The 16,054-nt window shown below is 37.0% G+C and overlaps 1 protein-coding gene across 2 annotated transcripts in view; it reads left to right on the top strand.

Moving 5' to 3' along the window:
• The first annotated feature begins 302 nt into the window (after positions 1-302).
• The window catches only part of LOC109474759, a 26,089-nt gene continuing 10,337 nt past the window's right edge, over positions 303-16,054 (top strand). The window contains exons 1-7 of one of the 2 annotated variants that reach the window (XM_019775120.1): positions 303-315; positions 1,927-2,028; positions 9,334-9,384; positions 12,202-12,819; positions 13,258-13,560; positions 13,768-14,160; positions 15,353-15,478. In XM_019775120.1, coding sequence (XP_019630679.1) covers positions 1,944-2,028; positions 9,334-9,384; positions 12,202-12,819; positions 13,258-13,560; positions 13,768-14,160; positions 15,353-15,478 — 1,576 coding nt within the window. In that variant the 5' untranslated portion in view covers positions 303-315; positions 1,927-1,943. Of the gene's footprint in view, positions 316-1,926; positions 2,029-9,333; positions 9,385-12,201; positions 12,820-13,257; positions 13,561-13,767; positions 14,161-15,352; positions 15,479-16,054 lie in introns of those variants that run through there. The other variant, XM_019775121.1, reaches the window with a different exon arrangement.

Raw genomic sequence — 16,054 nt, forward strand, 5'->3', positions numbered from 1 at the left:
TCGTAGCATATATCAACTTAGTTTTTCTCTGTTTTTTTCAAACAAAATGTTTACCCTATTATTGATGGCATACCTAAGAAGAAATGAAACAAGAAAGTTTGCCTGGCCTTTTTGACATTCAGCCTACTGTTCTACATAATTGTGGGAACTACTTATTACCTGAAAAGGTGTGGTACAGTTGCGGATGGATATGGGAAGTGAAGCGGTGTCACAAAGTGCATACCTAACATGGCTGCCGTGAGTGCAGCATGAAGATTTCCTGCTCCGAAAGACTGACCTTGTTTTCTTGAGGAGATATCTTCAGATATTAATGAAGTAAGAAAATATATTTCATGAGTTTCTTGATCATGTGTTTACTATGAAAGGACCAAAGTAATGAATTAGAGTATCTAAAATCTGTTGCGGATGGATATAAGTAATCAGGTAAGGTGACTCCACGCAGTGTGTACATGTACCTACATGGCTGCCGTGAGTACAGCGGGAAGATTTCCTGCTCCTAAAGACTGACCTGTAGACTTGTTTTATTGAAGAGATAATCTTAATGAGGTAAGAAAAAGTATTTTCATAGCTATAGATTTCTGGATCAATTTATGAATCAACTTCCATCATGTGTTTATGGTGAGAGAATCAATTAGGCCATCAAAACCTCAAATCAAGGGCTGTTCTCGAGCACAGGTGCACTTTGTCCATGAAGCTAAATCTGTTGCCTTTGTGCTGTTTGCAAGTAAATTATTAGAGTATGAAATATGTGACACATTGAGGGCCATGAATGTAATGAAGATTAAATCTTTAAGGTGAAAAGTAACATGCTTGAAATCTAAAACTACAGTGAATGTATTTACCTAAGGTAATGTGGTGGGTTTATCTTGCCAAAGGCAAAGGATGCAAATGGGAGGTTTCACAGTGTTTGACTGTAAACAATTCTGTAATAAGGCCACACCAATTTAATTTGTTGGCTCTCAGATTTTTTCAGAGAAAATATGAAGCGACGGGGCGAAAAAAAATAAAAGCAGGTCTAGGCATCCTATTATAGCCCTAAATACAGTACATAGGAGCCATGAGGCCACATCAATTCAATTTGTTGTTTCTCGGATTTTTTCATAAAAAATCAGGAGCGACAGGGCGAAAAAAAATTTAAAAAAAACAGGCCAAGGCACCACATGATAGCCGGAAATGTTACAATATGAGCCATGAAGTGAACATACTGGGCTGGTTTATAATTAAAACAATAGATTTTAAACTTTTAATGAAACAAATTTGCTTTACTACATGATTGAAAAACTTAAGAACTAGGAAGAAAAGGACTTTTTTTCAACTGTTGGGGCCAAAAAAATTTCATTGAGCATTTTGCAGCTAATTCAGAACCCCCAATTTTTTTTTTTTTTTGCAAATCAGAAAAATATGGACAGGGCGAATCCGAGAAGCAACAAATTGAATTGGTGTGGCCTGAAGTCAACACAAAAAGCTGGGTTGATATTCAAGCAATGAATTTTGAACTTTCAAACCACTGCATTGATAGATGGGAAAACTGTAACAACTAGGAAGAAAACCTGGACTTAAATTTCCTCAACTTTTGGGGCAAAAATATGAGCATTTTTGAGTTGTTTCAGAGGCAAATCCGAGAACCAACCAATTGGTGTGGCCTAAGGTATACTTACAAAATACGTATTGAAGTTATGATTTTGAAAAAACATAAATTTTATGGTTTTTGCAAAATTATAACACTTCAATTAGTACAATGACATTTTGTAAAATAAATACATTGTTCACACATAAATATGAGTTTCTGCATTAATGTTCCTCCTCAGTCATGAAGGTTTTTTCAATCTAAATACATTTGTAAAAACAATCTGTTTCCTAAATGGACAAGCATATTTTCAAAGTGTTGCAACAAACAAAGTCTTAGAACTTTTTCATTCTTTTCAGAACCAACTAGATCCACCATGTTTACTAAGAAAAAGAAGAACACATTCAAGTCAAAGTCTACAAGAGGTGGTGGTGTTAGGGACATGATGAGTCCAGATGATGGTAAATATTGATAATTAAATGTAATTTTAACATTAATTGTGACATAGATAGCACCATGTTTAACATTGAAGGCAATTCCTCTGTGTACATTAGATTTACTGACTAGATTTTATGGATGATATCATCTAGATGCCCCAAAACTGAACACACTGCACAAAAAAGACTCTTAAGTTTTTTGATTTAAGTGAAACTAGAGTTCCACGAGCTCATGCTTTTGTTACATATTAGCCTTTAAGACTGAATTATAAATGTTGATTAATATGCAAAATTAGGTCCTCATTTCCATTAATCATGTTGATCATATTTTCCACCCAAACAACCCAGGCTATTCTAGCATTTCCTCATAAATGATATGCAAATGAGGTTCTCAAGTAAAATATGTCATTGCATGAGAAAACCAGGCAAAATCGATTGGGAGGTCGGAAGATGGGGGTCGGCAAAATCCGCTCATATTTTGTATATAGGATAGGTATGGGTAACTATCACCGGCCATATGATTAAAACCCTCCAGCTCTTTTTTGTTATGGAGTTCTGGAACCCCCCATGGAGACCCTCAATAATTGGAGAATTTTTGCCTGGAAATTCACGAAATTCAGATCGCTCTCTCCAGAGTTCTATGAAAGATTTTGATATGTGCTTTTGATTTTTACATTTCTTCATCTCTCTAGTCTAACCATACGAAATGAGAAACTCTGGCATTGAACTTTAAAGGGTATGCTTGGGGGTTATCAGAACCATTGAAAGCAGACTTTGAACTTTTTTTAATATTAGTCATCTTTAAAGGATCATTTGTCACACAATCTGCATTTGTTTGGATTGGTTTTGATTTTTCTGAATAGAGGAACATCTATTCCTTAAGAAACAATCGTCGTTTAATTGGGATCTAAATATTGTGAGTCGTGGGAAGAGGCTAATTATGGGGTATATTAGCTTCTGAAAAACAGTAAATCAAGCAATTTCGCTACCATAATGCAAAAGCTATTGACTGGAATATTGTCTTTCTGAATCAGAATGTATGCAGGGGCATGGTGACTGCTAAAATAAATGCAAAGGAAGTGATATGGGCTCTGCATGGGGGTTTTGAGTATACTTAAAATAGGTTTAGCTAACTTATCATGTGAATAATGCTAACTGTCCCACTTTACATTAGTGGATTATATTACTAACTTGCAGTTTGTGTATAGAAAAAATAGTTAAGAATAATTTGGGCTCTGCATGGGGATTAATGGAACACCTTTCGCATATTTTGTTTCATATCTTGTTTCTTTATAAGTGTGTAATTCTTATATTATTTTGACACACACACACAGAAAACACAAGTAGCACACCATAACAAGTTTCTGCCCAACGCGTTTCCACCCGTCTTGCACTGATAGCTCTTCTAAACCCACAGTCATAGCTAGATATTAGATATCTAGCTTTCTTCAATGGATATTTGTACTGGCATTTATCATGCAATCTTCTAGATTAAAATACATGTGCTTGGGCTCTCTAATATGTCCTTAACTAGATAAATTACTAAATAACTTCATATATCTACTATGTTGTACTCAATAAAAATGCTATGTTTTGTGGACTTTGGAGTTATCAGGCCTTCAAAATGTGATACCATGTGATACCCTGGCTAAATGGATACAGAGCATGTAGCGGCATTATCTAGAAACAAGACCATAACAAGGTCAAGGCAAAGATCCAATCCTGAGGCAAAGATCCAATCCTGAGATAATTGTATGTAGCTGTACTTTTGAAAACTGTGGAAATGAATAATGATAAAAATGACAGTTTACTTTTAGTTTTGCTACTACCGTAATTGGTAACAAATGCTGGTCATGCATTGTAACAACTTGAGAATTGGGTATAATCTGTCATATCATGGACACATTATGAAACAAAACTCCAACAAAATACAAAAATCAATTTACACATGTCTGTGTGCCAGCCCTAGGGTGGTCTCCAATTCCTGTATGTAATTGTAAATAACTTTGAGCTTTAGTTGAAGCTGAAGTTTTATTGGATATCAATTAGATTAGATAAAAACATCCAATCTATTCTTCCTGGTTTCATAAAACACAGAGTACAATAACATAGTAAGGCACGTAACATAACACTTGCATTCATAATAAACAATGAACAATTATGTACGATTACAAGTTACACCACACAAAATTGCTTTTTGGAGAGGTCAGAGGTCAATGATACAATATACAGCTTATTTCTTGCGCAAGTACTTTACCACCAGTGCTTTAAAAGTTTGTTTGTATCTATGTTGTATGTCAACATATCATTTATGATGTTTTTGAACTTGTGGTTGTGTGGTTGATCTGGCGTGTGGTGGAAGAACGTTGTGTGATTTTATACACCTGTAAGCGAATGTTCTTTTCATTGCAGTTGTCCTCGGTTTAGGCAGTCTTAGGCCACCCCCTGTCGCGAGTCGCGTGCTATGGCCATGGGAATTATCTATTCGTTTTAACCTGTCGAAAATCACTTCTGGTTTCATTCAGCTTTTAAATTAATGATTTGCTATTTCGCATGAGATTATAATCGATCGGTGTCTTTCACTATAACCGGGTGACTATAGTGAATGCTAGACTAAGTATAGACTGTCTTTTACAGTGCCTGCCACTCGCCTTCCTTTTATATCACCTGTTATGTCAGTGGCCACACATTCTGTGTTTTCCTGCTGTCTCTGATGCCGACAGTCCAGCAAAATGGCTTGTAAGCTGCTTGCCTGTATGCCACTACAACGGCCTATACAGCTTCCCATCGGCCTGGCATCTCCAGATACTAGAGCCACTTGTACAACATCAGCTTTCTGGCCCGACCTAGCTCCCTGGTTGAAATGTAATCAGATAGGTCTTCAATTTGTCTGACATTGACCGTCCAGTTGCCCAGCCTTTAACTCGGGAGGGTCCCATGATATCAAGGATTCTACCCCAAGTGACTGTGGGGCTAAGTACATGTAGGGGCCATGCACTATACCTGTCCAGTTACAACTTGATCATTTCTTGCGTATTTTGGTGTTTGCACAATATTACGCTCATCGATATACTCCATATGTACATATATGCTAACTCCTATGCCGAATCCAAAGGTATTGTGAACCCCTTTGTCTACATACAGACTACAAGTAAGTAACGCTTGTGTATAGGGTTTACGATAACAGCTAATGGCGGGCGTGGTAGTTAGTACCATTCAGATGCAAAGTCCAATTCTAAAAGTATTTCAAAAACCCCATGCATGCAGTCTCTATATCACTTTCTTTGCATTTATCGCCCTCGCCAAGAATGTTATATTTTCAGTGACGTTCGTGTATGTGTGTCTGTGCGTGTCCAGGATCAGGAATTTTGGGTGGTAAATGGCTCCTCTGAAAAAGTGAGGCTTTAGGTCCTATTATGCAGCAGATTTTTTTAACTGCAGGAGCGTTTGTTAAAAGAATATTAGGATAACTAATATTAGTATGTCAATGACACGTCGTCGTCATTTTTGGTGTGTGGGTAGATTTAATGACGCTTGACATGATTTTATGACATTTATGCAAATCAGGATCTGATTTGCATTATTAATCTATAAACCTGCCACCTTCCATGATAGAATTATTCAAACTTGTAACATGTATGTAAGAACAAGAGGAACATTGCCATACATCAATTATAAAAACGAAGACTTAATTGCACAATTAATGAAAATGTTAGTGCTAGTAGTTTATGCTCAGCCTGGTACTTTCAAGCTTCTTGTTCATACTTGTGGCATTTATAAGTTTATTGAAGTTGAAATAACATCAAACATAACTAATGTGGATCTCATTTGCATAATTCATGAGAAAATGCTAGAAAGACAAATACTTATAATTCGCCAGTCATTAGGTTAATATTTTATGGCGAAAGTGGGAGATGAGGAACTCTAGTTTCAGTCATCATGTCCCTAAAGACTTCTGATTCAGCAGTAAAACTTGTTCTGGTGTGCTACTTGTGTTTTATGTGTGTGTCAAATTGTATACACACGTATAAATAAAATTAGTATACTAGTAATGTAAAAAAATTACACACTTAATTTACACACAAGCAAAAATATGTGAAAGGTGTCACATTAACCCCCATGCAGAGCCCAAGTTATTCGTAGCTATTTTTCTATACACAAACTGCAAGTTAGTAATAATCCACTAAATGTAAAGTGAGACAGTTAGCATTATTCACATCATAAATCAGTCAAACCTATTTTAAGTATACTCAAAACCCCCATGCAGAGCCCATATCACTTCCTTTGCATTTATTTTAGCAGTCACCATGCCCCTGCATACATTCTGATTCAGAAAGACAATATTCCAGTCAATAGCTTTTGCATTATGGTAGCGAAATTGCTTGATTTATTATTTTTCGGAAGCTAAAATACCCCATAATTAGCCTCTTCCCACGATTCACAATATTTAGATCCCAATTAAACGACGATTGTTTCTTAAGGAATAGATGTTCCTCTATTCAGAAAAATCAAAACCAATCCAAACAAATGCAGATTGTGTGACAAATGGCCCTTTAAAAATGACTAATATTCAAAAACGTTCAAAGTCTGCTTTCAATGGTTCCGATAAGAGTTTCTCATTTCGTATGGTTAGACTAGAGAGATGAAGAAATGTAAAAATCAAAAGCACATATCAAAATCTTTCATAGAACTCTGAGTTCACTTCACTTCGAAATGCCACAAGTATGAAATTCCAGGCAGTCACTATGGAATTATTATAGCATTTTCATTAATTATGGAAATTAGGTGTTTATTTACATTTATCAATTATCTACTGGTGTTTGCATGTCTGTTTCCCCAATTACATAATAATGTTATACATTTGAATAATCCTATCATGAATAGTCCTATCATAAATGCAGCAGGTTGATAGAATTTCCTCATTAATTATGCCAATTAGATCCTGATTTGCAAAATTATCATCTAATCACGTCAAGCATTATAAGAGGGAACATTCAAGACATTCAATAAACCTGTCATGGTTCATACCCTATGTTACGACAGCCCTATGTTATGACAGCCCTATGTTACGACAGCCCTATGTTACGACAGCCCTATGTTACGACAGCCCTATGTTTTGACGCCCCCTTTTTTCAGTGCAATAATGGCTATGTTCAGACACCAAATGATAAATTGTAAATTTATTGAGTGTAATGATCTCGGAGAAAATTTTCATGTGATATATTGTCACTGAAAAAAAAACTTTTCTTGTAGGATCGTTTTATGGTTACCGTAATATTTCAACACTATGGCGGGGTTACCTGAACACTCCCGAAGGATCTCTTGACAATGTATAAAACAACAAACTATGTGAGATAAAACAAGTTTGAAATCAACACTTTGGCGGGTTTACCTTACATTTGTCACAACAGCCCAAAGGCCCGTCACGCAGCGTATCGGGAGCCCATCAGGGAGCCCGCCCGAGAGCTCTTCGGATACGCCGCCAGAATGCCGTCAGAAACGCACGGACGGCCGTTTAAACGAACGTTTCGAACGGTGATGTACAAGGTGTTTGAGGCGTCCTGGACCGTTTTTGGCCTTTTTCAAGACGTCCAATATCCCCGTTTACCACCAGGGACGGGCAGCCGTCCCAAACGGTCAGGAAAGTGTCTATCCAGAAAATTTGCACTATTGACAGGACCATCCTGTCAATAGCAGAAAATTTTGCACTATTGACAGGATCATCCTGTCAATAACAGAAAATTATACTGTTGACAGGACCATCCTGTCAATAGTGGAAACTTTTCTATTATTGATAGGATGGTCCTGTCAACAGCAAAATAAAATCCGTTATTGACAGGATGGTCCTGTCAATAACAGAAAATTATACTGTTGACAGGACCATCCTGTCAATAGTGGAAACTTTTCTATTATTGATAGGATGGTCCTGTCAACAGCAAAATAAAATCCGTTATTGACAGGAAAAGTCCTATCAATAACGGAAAATTTTCCACTATCGACAGGATTGTCCTGTCAACAGTATGTTTTTTCTGTTATTGACAGGATGATCCTGTCAATAGTGCAAAATTTCCCACTATTGACAGGATGGTCCTGTCAACAGTATGTTTTTTCTGTTATTGACAGGATGATCCTGTCAATAGTGCAAAATTTTCCACTATTGACAGGATGGTCCTGTCAATAGCCTTAAGCAACGGTCAGTCACCCCAAACAGGTATCTAAACGGGCGTTTCTCCATCGGGGACGCTTTCATTTTTACAGAGGCAGCTCCATTGAGAAGTGTCAAAAACGATATTTTTCGACACCAAAATCTAAATTTCACTACGGTTTTTACGCGAATTGAAGCGTCAACAGACGATACCTAAAAACCTGAAAACCTCTGTTCACTTATATGATAAGATTTTCCGGCCTAATTTTCTGGGCGGAATTGTAGCCATTGGGCCTGGGGTGTCCATTGGATACCAAAATCGTAAAAGAAACTCCGTTCTGAGACCTTAATTTAGCGTGATGACGGAATCAAAGATCATGCTTTCAAGATTTTCATACTACGTATCCAAAAATGTCGAGAATTTTGTATTTAATAATTAACAATGAAAACATCTCGCGATTTTATGTTAACCGAGATCCGAAATCCGAGATTTTTTTCAAATTTCGAAATGAAAAAGAATTCTTGACCAAAATATATAGCTCTTGGAGCTTTTGGTCTGGCGGTCTGCGACGCTGGTTCTGGACGGATTGTTGGGAGTGTCACGTGGCACGCCCTGTCGATCCCGGCTGGCGGCCGAGAAGCGGCCGAGAATCACCATCTGAGTTTTTCCGAGCTTCTATTCCCTGCTCCTGCGTTACATAACATAGGGCTGTCGTAACATAGGGCTGTCATGTTAAACATAGGGCTGTTGTAACATAGGGCCGACCCCCGTGATTATATCATGCATGGTATGTCTTAAGAGTGACATCTTACATGATGTAGTTCGCTAGTCCATCTTATACAGAGCACTACCAGCCGTTTGAAGTTGCGGCTAGCACCTAGCATTGACAAACCAAATGTCTAGACAGTCCACCTAGATATTCTAATTTATTGTGTTCACACACAGAGACACATGCTCCCCAAAACATAACCTTCTTGGCAAAGGTCAGGGCAAAGGTAACAAAATAAAGTGGTCTGCCTATTAGTAATCACCACCTTGCCCAACCCAACCCAACCCTACCTTATATTATCAGTAGTAAGAGCATTGTTTTGTTTTGTTAGTGGCAAATTAAACACAAGTCTGAAATTGACATTATTACCTAGTACGCAAAATATTGCCTATAATTATATTTCCTTCTTAACAGCAGCTGCTCCAAGTCCACAGAAGCAACGAGATGTGGCGGAAGGACATAAAGGTATAAAGTCATGTTTAGTGTTCAGTAAGGTCACACGAATTTAATTTCTTGATTCATGGATTTTTCTAGAAAAATGATGGAGCGGGCAGGCGAAAAAAATGAAAAAATAAAAACAGGCCTAGGCATCCTATTATGGCCCAAAATGGTACGATAGGAGCCATGAAGTCAACACACCAGGCTGGTCGAAAATTTTGGACCAGCCTGGTGTTTTGAATTTTGAACTTTTAATGATACCACTGCATTGAAAGATGGAATGTAACAACTAGAAAGAAAAGGACTGTTCAAGGCAAAATATATTATTAAGCATTTTGCTAATCCATTAACCAATAAATTGAATTGGTGTGGCCTAAATATGAAATAAAACTAAAAGGCTGACGTTTGCTTTGGAGCAAATGCAGCATATGGTTCACAAAATCCCCCGTACCAAGAAATGTGATTGTCCCCCTCCCGCACAAAAACCCCTGTCCAAAATGTGATATTAGTTATGCAAATGACACTAGTGATGTTAACCTTTGAGTTACTGTATAATAGCTTACACATGTCACAAGGTATAAAATTTCCATCATTTACCATTCACAATTCGCGAAATTATGCAAATTAGGTCATTATTTGCATGATTGGTATCTGTTGATGTTTCATGTACTACCACGTAAGACACTGTAATTACAGATCTAAATATCATACCTAATTATGCAAATTTAGCCTTCATTTGCATAATTTGCATTTAATTATATGTACATCTCTCAATAAGATACCTATACACCAAAAATGATGAAACTATGTTGTTCCTTTCTTGACTTATCCACTTTAAAAGTTTTTACCAGAAACTCCCCTGCAGTTCCAGAACAAGCTGCTAGGGGGACAAAACTTACACCACTTATTCTTGACAAGAAAAGCTCTCACCAAAAAACCAAGACCATAGCATGTTCAGAACAAAAGATACAAAAACTGGAAGTTCTGCTGTAGTACCAAGGTCAGCCACCAAGAGGCCAACATTTTACCTTGTCCTTCGTCTTCCTAAGACCTACCAACGTACCAAATATTATCACAATCCATAAAGGCGTTTTGAAGTTATGCTGACTACAAATGTGCGGAAACACAAACACAAACACACACACACGTCACACACAAGAAAACAAGTTAGAGTTCGGAGATGTCATGGCTCCAGCTCAGGAAATATGGGCTTGACATGTAAATGTCAATTTCTTCAATAATTATGCAAATGACGTCTACATTACATAATAAATGCATTGTGATGTTAACTTTGATGAACTTACACATGTCTCAAGTATGAAATTCCCATTATTTACATGTACCACTAAGGAGTCATAGAATTATCAGATTCAATATGCAAATTAGGTAGCATTTGCTTAATTGGTATCTGGCCAGGTGATATTCCACCTGCCATAGATTATAAGCTTTTATGTATCAAAGTCCCATGATGTAAGACACTGGAATTACAGAATTTCCTCATTAATTATGCCAATGAAGTCATCATTTGCATAATTGGCATCAAAAAATGTTGATCTCTGTCTGCCAACATAACAAAAACCATTAAAATACATTGTTCCTTAAAGTTTGTGAATTACTCTGCTCTGAAAGTTTTTGCAAGAACCCCCCTGCAGTTCCAGTACAAGCTGCTAGGGGGACCAAATCCACACCACTTATTACTGGCTGGAAAAGCTATCAATCATTAAAAAATCAAGACCATAGCATGTCCAGGACAAAAGATACAAAATCGTAACTTCTGCTGCAGTAACAAGGTCAGCCACCAGGAGGCCCAAAATCGACCTAGACCTTTACCTACCCAACACCTACCCTCATACCTTACCAAATATCATTACAATCCATACAAAGGTTTAAAATTTATATCTGCCACAAATATCCGGAAACACAAACACACAGACAGACAGACACAGACAGAAATGCCAAAAACAATATCTCCATTTTTCATGCAGATAAAAGGCATTTATGCCCCGCATTCCAATGCTGGAGGAAAATTTGCCATACCTAGACCAAAACACTTGAATGCAGTGACTGTCAAATTATATGGTATAGCTCTTGCCGCAGGTGTTAATGCAGTTAACCTGAAAAATCCCAACAGCCAATCAGCAAGCAGAGAAGAGGAAAGCAGTAAGCCTATTGGATCTTGCTCTGCCTGCCATTCTTATGCCCCCCCCCCACTATACTGTAAATTGTGAGCTGAAACAGTGAAAAAGTCCCAAATCATACAATAATTATTGTTTAAAGTGATATTATGTAAAATTTTTGCGCCAAAACTGAAAATACAAATAATTGAAATTTTTTCATCTAGATACTAGTCATTTTCGATAACTTTCAACTACTCACTATTTCATCTTTTCGGCAACTTATTAGCGTAATGGGAGAATAATTTTGTTGCGCAAGGCCTCTTCATTTTTTTCTGATTTGCAAAAAAAAATAAAAATTCAGAATCAACTGCAAAATGCTCATATTTTGCCCTGAACAGTTAAAAACAGTCCCTTTCTTCCTAATTGTTACAGTTATTCCATCTTTCAATGCAGTGGTATCATTAAAAGTTCAAAATTCATTGTTTAAATTTTGAACCAGCCTGGTTTGTTGAGTTCATGGCTCCTATGGTACCCTTTTGGGCCATAATAAGATACCTAGGCCTGCTTTTATTTTTATTTTTTTTTGCCAGCCCGCTCCATTATTTTACTAGAAAAATCCGTTAACCAAGAAATAAAATTGGTGTGGCCTAAGGCTATTTTGCTTTAAAATGGGTAAGTGGCAACATTAATGTCTATTACTGAGAATGTGTTCTTTGTTTGTTTCCAGAACTTGATCCTGAGGATGACATTGAAGCCTTTATTCGTGAAAATTATGTTATCCTCACGGAAAGGCTTAAAGTAGATACAGCACTTCTTGGTTACCTGTATCAAGAGAAAATTCTGGAAAAAGAAGACTTGGAAAAGATTTCAAATGTTGCAGAGAAGGATAAAGCAACTGAGCTTTTGCGACAACTCTCCAGTGATGGAAAATGTAAAACACACCAATTGATGAATATTCTATACAAGACATTACAATTTGATCTTATTCGTGAAGTAACTAAAAGAAAGAAACATACTATTTTGAAAGTAGAGGGGCTAAAGGCACCTAAAAAACTAGAGGCTGTAGAAACCAACCATCACCATATTCGACTTAAATGGGAAAAAGTTGATGATTCAGAAACACTTGTGGGCTACTTGGTAGAACAGTCTCTATCAAAAAATATTAGCTGGAAGTCTACACATATGGAACTACCTTTCATAGATAAAACCAGCCAACCACAACAGTATATCGACACCGAGAGCTACAAAGTATATGATTTCCGTGTAAAAGCAGTGTATGAGATTGATGATCAGTATGTGTACAGCAATCCAACAGTACTTCGAAGGGTGGTGGCCAAATTACCAGGTAGGATTCTTTCTTACTTAGTTTAATTGACGGCATATTAGCCATAATAATTATGATAATAATCTTGATGACCAGGTGTTGTTGGGTAAAGTGATTTGAGTAGTACATGTAGCATGTTGGCATGTTTAACAGACATTCACTGTAATCCAACATGGCGGATGTTAAAAGCCTGTACACAAATTAATGGGAATTAAAGTTGAGTGAATCTGAGTATGGTACTTAGTGGTAGCTTTGTCTAAGGATGTCTTTTTTAATGGGATGTAAAGTCAAAAATTCCATATTTTTGAGAACCACATTCTGAATCGAAGCCTCATCAATCTGCACCTGCTACATTGTAATGGACAATGATGAAACTGCTTTACCATCCTCAGCTGAATATCACAATGATCCTATTCTGTAAGTCTTGGAAATTTAAAACAACATGCATTTTTTTCACAGGACAGCCATTCCCTCCCCGCAGACTTCAGGTTCAAAGTTGCAACTGCAACGAAGTGCCCAACTGTGTGACTTTAAGATGGATGGGGCCTGAAAGTACTGACTGTGGTAAAATCTCCTACATCATTGAGAAAAGCCTATGTCTCAATGACACACAGAGCGAGTGGGGGTCATGGAAGTCTTGTGCAACAACAGAGGATGATTGCATGTGCAAACTTCAAGATGGACTTCACGTTGGAAGCACATACCGCTTTCGTGTTCTTGCTAAAAATACTAATGGCAAGATTAGTGAAGCCACAGAAATGGGTAAGTTTCATGTAAATTTGCTATACATGTGTTGTGTACATTTGCACATTGTCATTGTATGCTAAATCATTATGTATTAAATGCCACATTTTTTATCAATCTTGAAAAACGGCATAAAGGAACATGTCTCTATTCTATATGATCATAGATTTGACATGCATGACTGTGTACAAAGAAGAATCAACATAATTCTATTCTATCCTTTAGGTGGTGCAGAGATACGTATCCATGTTGACCTAAAGGAATCAAAGCGTCCGCACTTCAAGACAATAGAGCAAACATATGTCCCTACAATGGTTTTGAACAACCCAAAGACTAGACTTCAGGGCACGGAAGAGGGGAGTGTTATCTTGGTTTTCTCCTGTGATGACATGGATAGTTTGATTGAACTGTGGGAGATGTATGAACAGCAAAAAGTACACCAGGTGCTCCAAAAGCTGTTTGTGTCTGAAGAACTCCGTGCAAGTGGTGTCAGCCCTGATGACCTCACCGTAACCATCGATCCAGAAGACTTTGAGGCTGGTCTGAAACATCTCTCACTGACTGATCCAACCAAAAAAGGATTCAGAGTGTTGAAAGTAGAAACTGCTCATTCCACAGGTATTTTTCCAAATATCTCATAAGCCATTTAACAGATTGTTGCAAAATTTGTATTGTGATTTTATCATTATAGCAAGGCATATCAATATGGCCTTCACACTATACAGTTGTACTTCCTAGATTATATGAATGTAGTTATGGTTTCACCACACCACGAAGTGGTGGTGAACCCATATTGCTTTTTCTGATGTTTCTTCTTCTTCTCCTCCTTCTCCTGCCATTTTTTAAATGGATTCAGCTTCTTCATTTTAGGGCCCAAGGTCCTGAAATTTGGTATGGAGGTACAGTGGGCAAATAGCCCTAGGCGTTTTTTAAATTATTGTGATACAGGCTTTTAGAATGGTTTTATTTGAGTTTTTTGGCTGTGTTATAGCAAATGTATTACTGTGTTAGTGTGCCTTGTTTACCACGTTTGGGCATGAGTCATCACAATGGAATGCAGGGCATCAACCAATAGGCATGCAGCTTTCCTCTATACTTCTTGCTGATTGGCTGTTGGGGATTTAACTTGATTAACACCTGCACAGAGCATTTCCACCTGCACAGAGCATTTCTTACTGATTGGCTGTTGGGATTTAACTTGATTAACACCTGCACAGAGCATTTCCATACTGACAGTATGTATACATATATGTATTCAAGTGTTTTGGTAGGTATTTCAAGCTTTCCTGCTCCAGCATTGGAATGCGGGGCATGGACGTTTTTTTTTTTTTTTGAAAATCAACAGTTTGCATTATGCAATTAAAAATCCTAACCAATAAAGTAGGGAATGGCTATCCAACTGTTGTTTTAGTTGTATTTTACTTCATATTATAGTTATATCAATGTAAATCATTGTTTTCCCTTGTGTTTCTCATTCTTTCCCTGCCATGTCGTAAAATGTGGTGAACCCATCGCTGTATTTGCTCCAAAGCAAATATTGGCCTTTCTAGTTTATACCTATTTTCATACAGTACTGTAAGAATCGTCTACGTGTTAGTTAATTCAGGGTTTCCCAAGACAACTAACTGTAAACAACTGTCACTTTGTGCTATAACCTTTCATAAGAATAATAATAAATTATTTGTCTACCTGTGGTCTTTATAAGAAATATTGCTTTTTCTATAAACACCATGTAGTGCATTATGTTGCAATGCATTAGTCACTAATTTTATTGAATACAATTTTAAAATATCACAAAATGTTTGTTTAGGACAAAAAGAGCTGACACCAATGTATGAATCATCAGTCTACACCACACCTGGACAATTCAAGACACATCCTGAGCAGGAGATTTCTACCCTGGCAACATCCACAAGTCAAATGACAATGGAAGAAGGTAAGCATTAGTATCAAGAATTATTCAAAGTGAGTAACAGCATCGATATTCATTAGAATTAATGGCAGATTTGAGCAAGCTTAACAGAATGAGTGATACTGATACTGATTGAAAACATAAAGTAATTTGAAGATTACAAATTGAGGAGATATACAATGCTAAGGCTAAATCAGCCTAACCTGCTTTTTAAAAATAACAGATTAGAATCAAATACGGTCCTAATAAACATCATGTATATATACAAATGTAGGTCACACTCTGACAACTAATAGATAATTTCTATTACATGTTTGATAGCATTACTCTGATAAACCTTTGCTGCATCCTTTAACAAGAGTTCCGAGATCTCATACCTCCATGAAATATGGGCTTGACATGTAAATGTAAATTTCTTCTTTAATTATGCAAATGAGCTCCACATTAACATAATAATTGCATCGTGATGTTAACTTACATTGATTACTTTGATTAACTTACATGTACACATGTACCAAGTATAAAAATTCCCATCATTTACCACTAAGGAGTCATAGAATTTTCGGAGGGAGGGAGGGAGGGAGGGAGGGAGGGAGGGAA

This window comes from Branchiostoma belcheri, unplaced genomic scaffold (assembly GCF_001625305.1).
Source record: "Branchiostoma belcheri isolate BF01 breed outbred unplaced genomic scaffold, Haploidv18h27 scaffold315, whole genome shotgun sequence".
In the NCBI taxonomy this organism is placed as follows: Eukaryota; Metazoa; Chordata; class Leptocardii; order Amphioxiformes; family Branchiostomatidae; genus Branchiostoma; species Branchiostoma belcheri.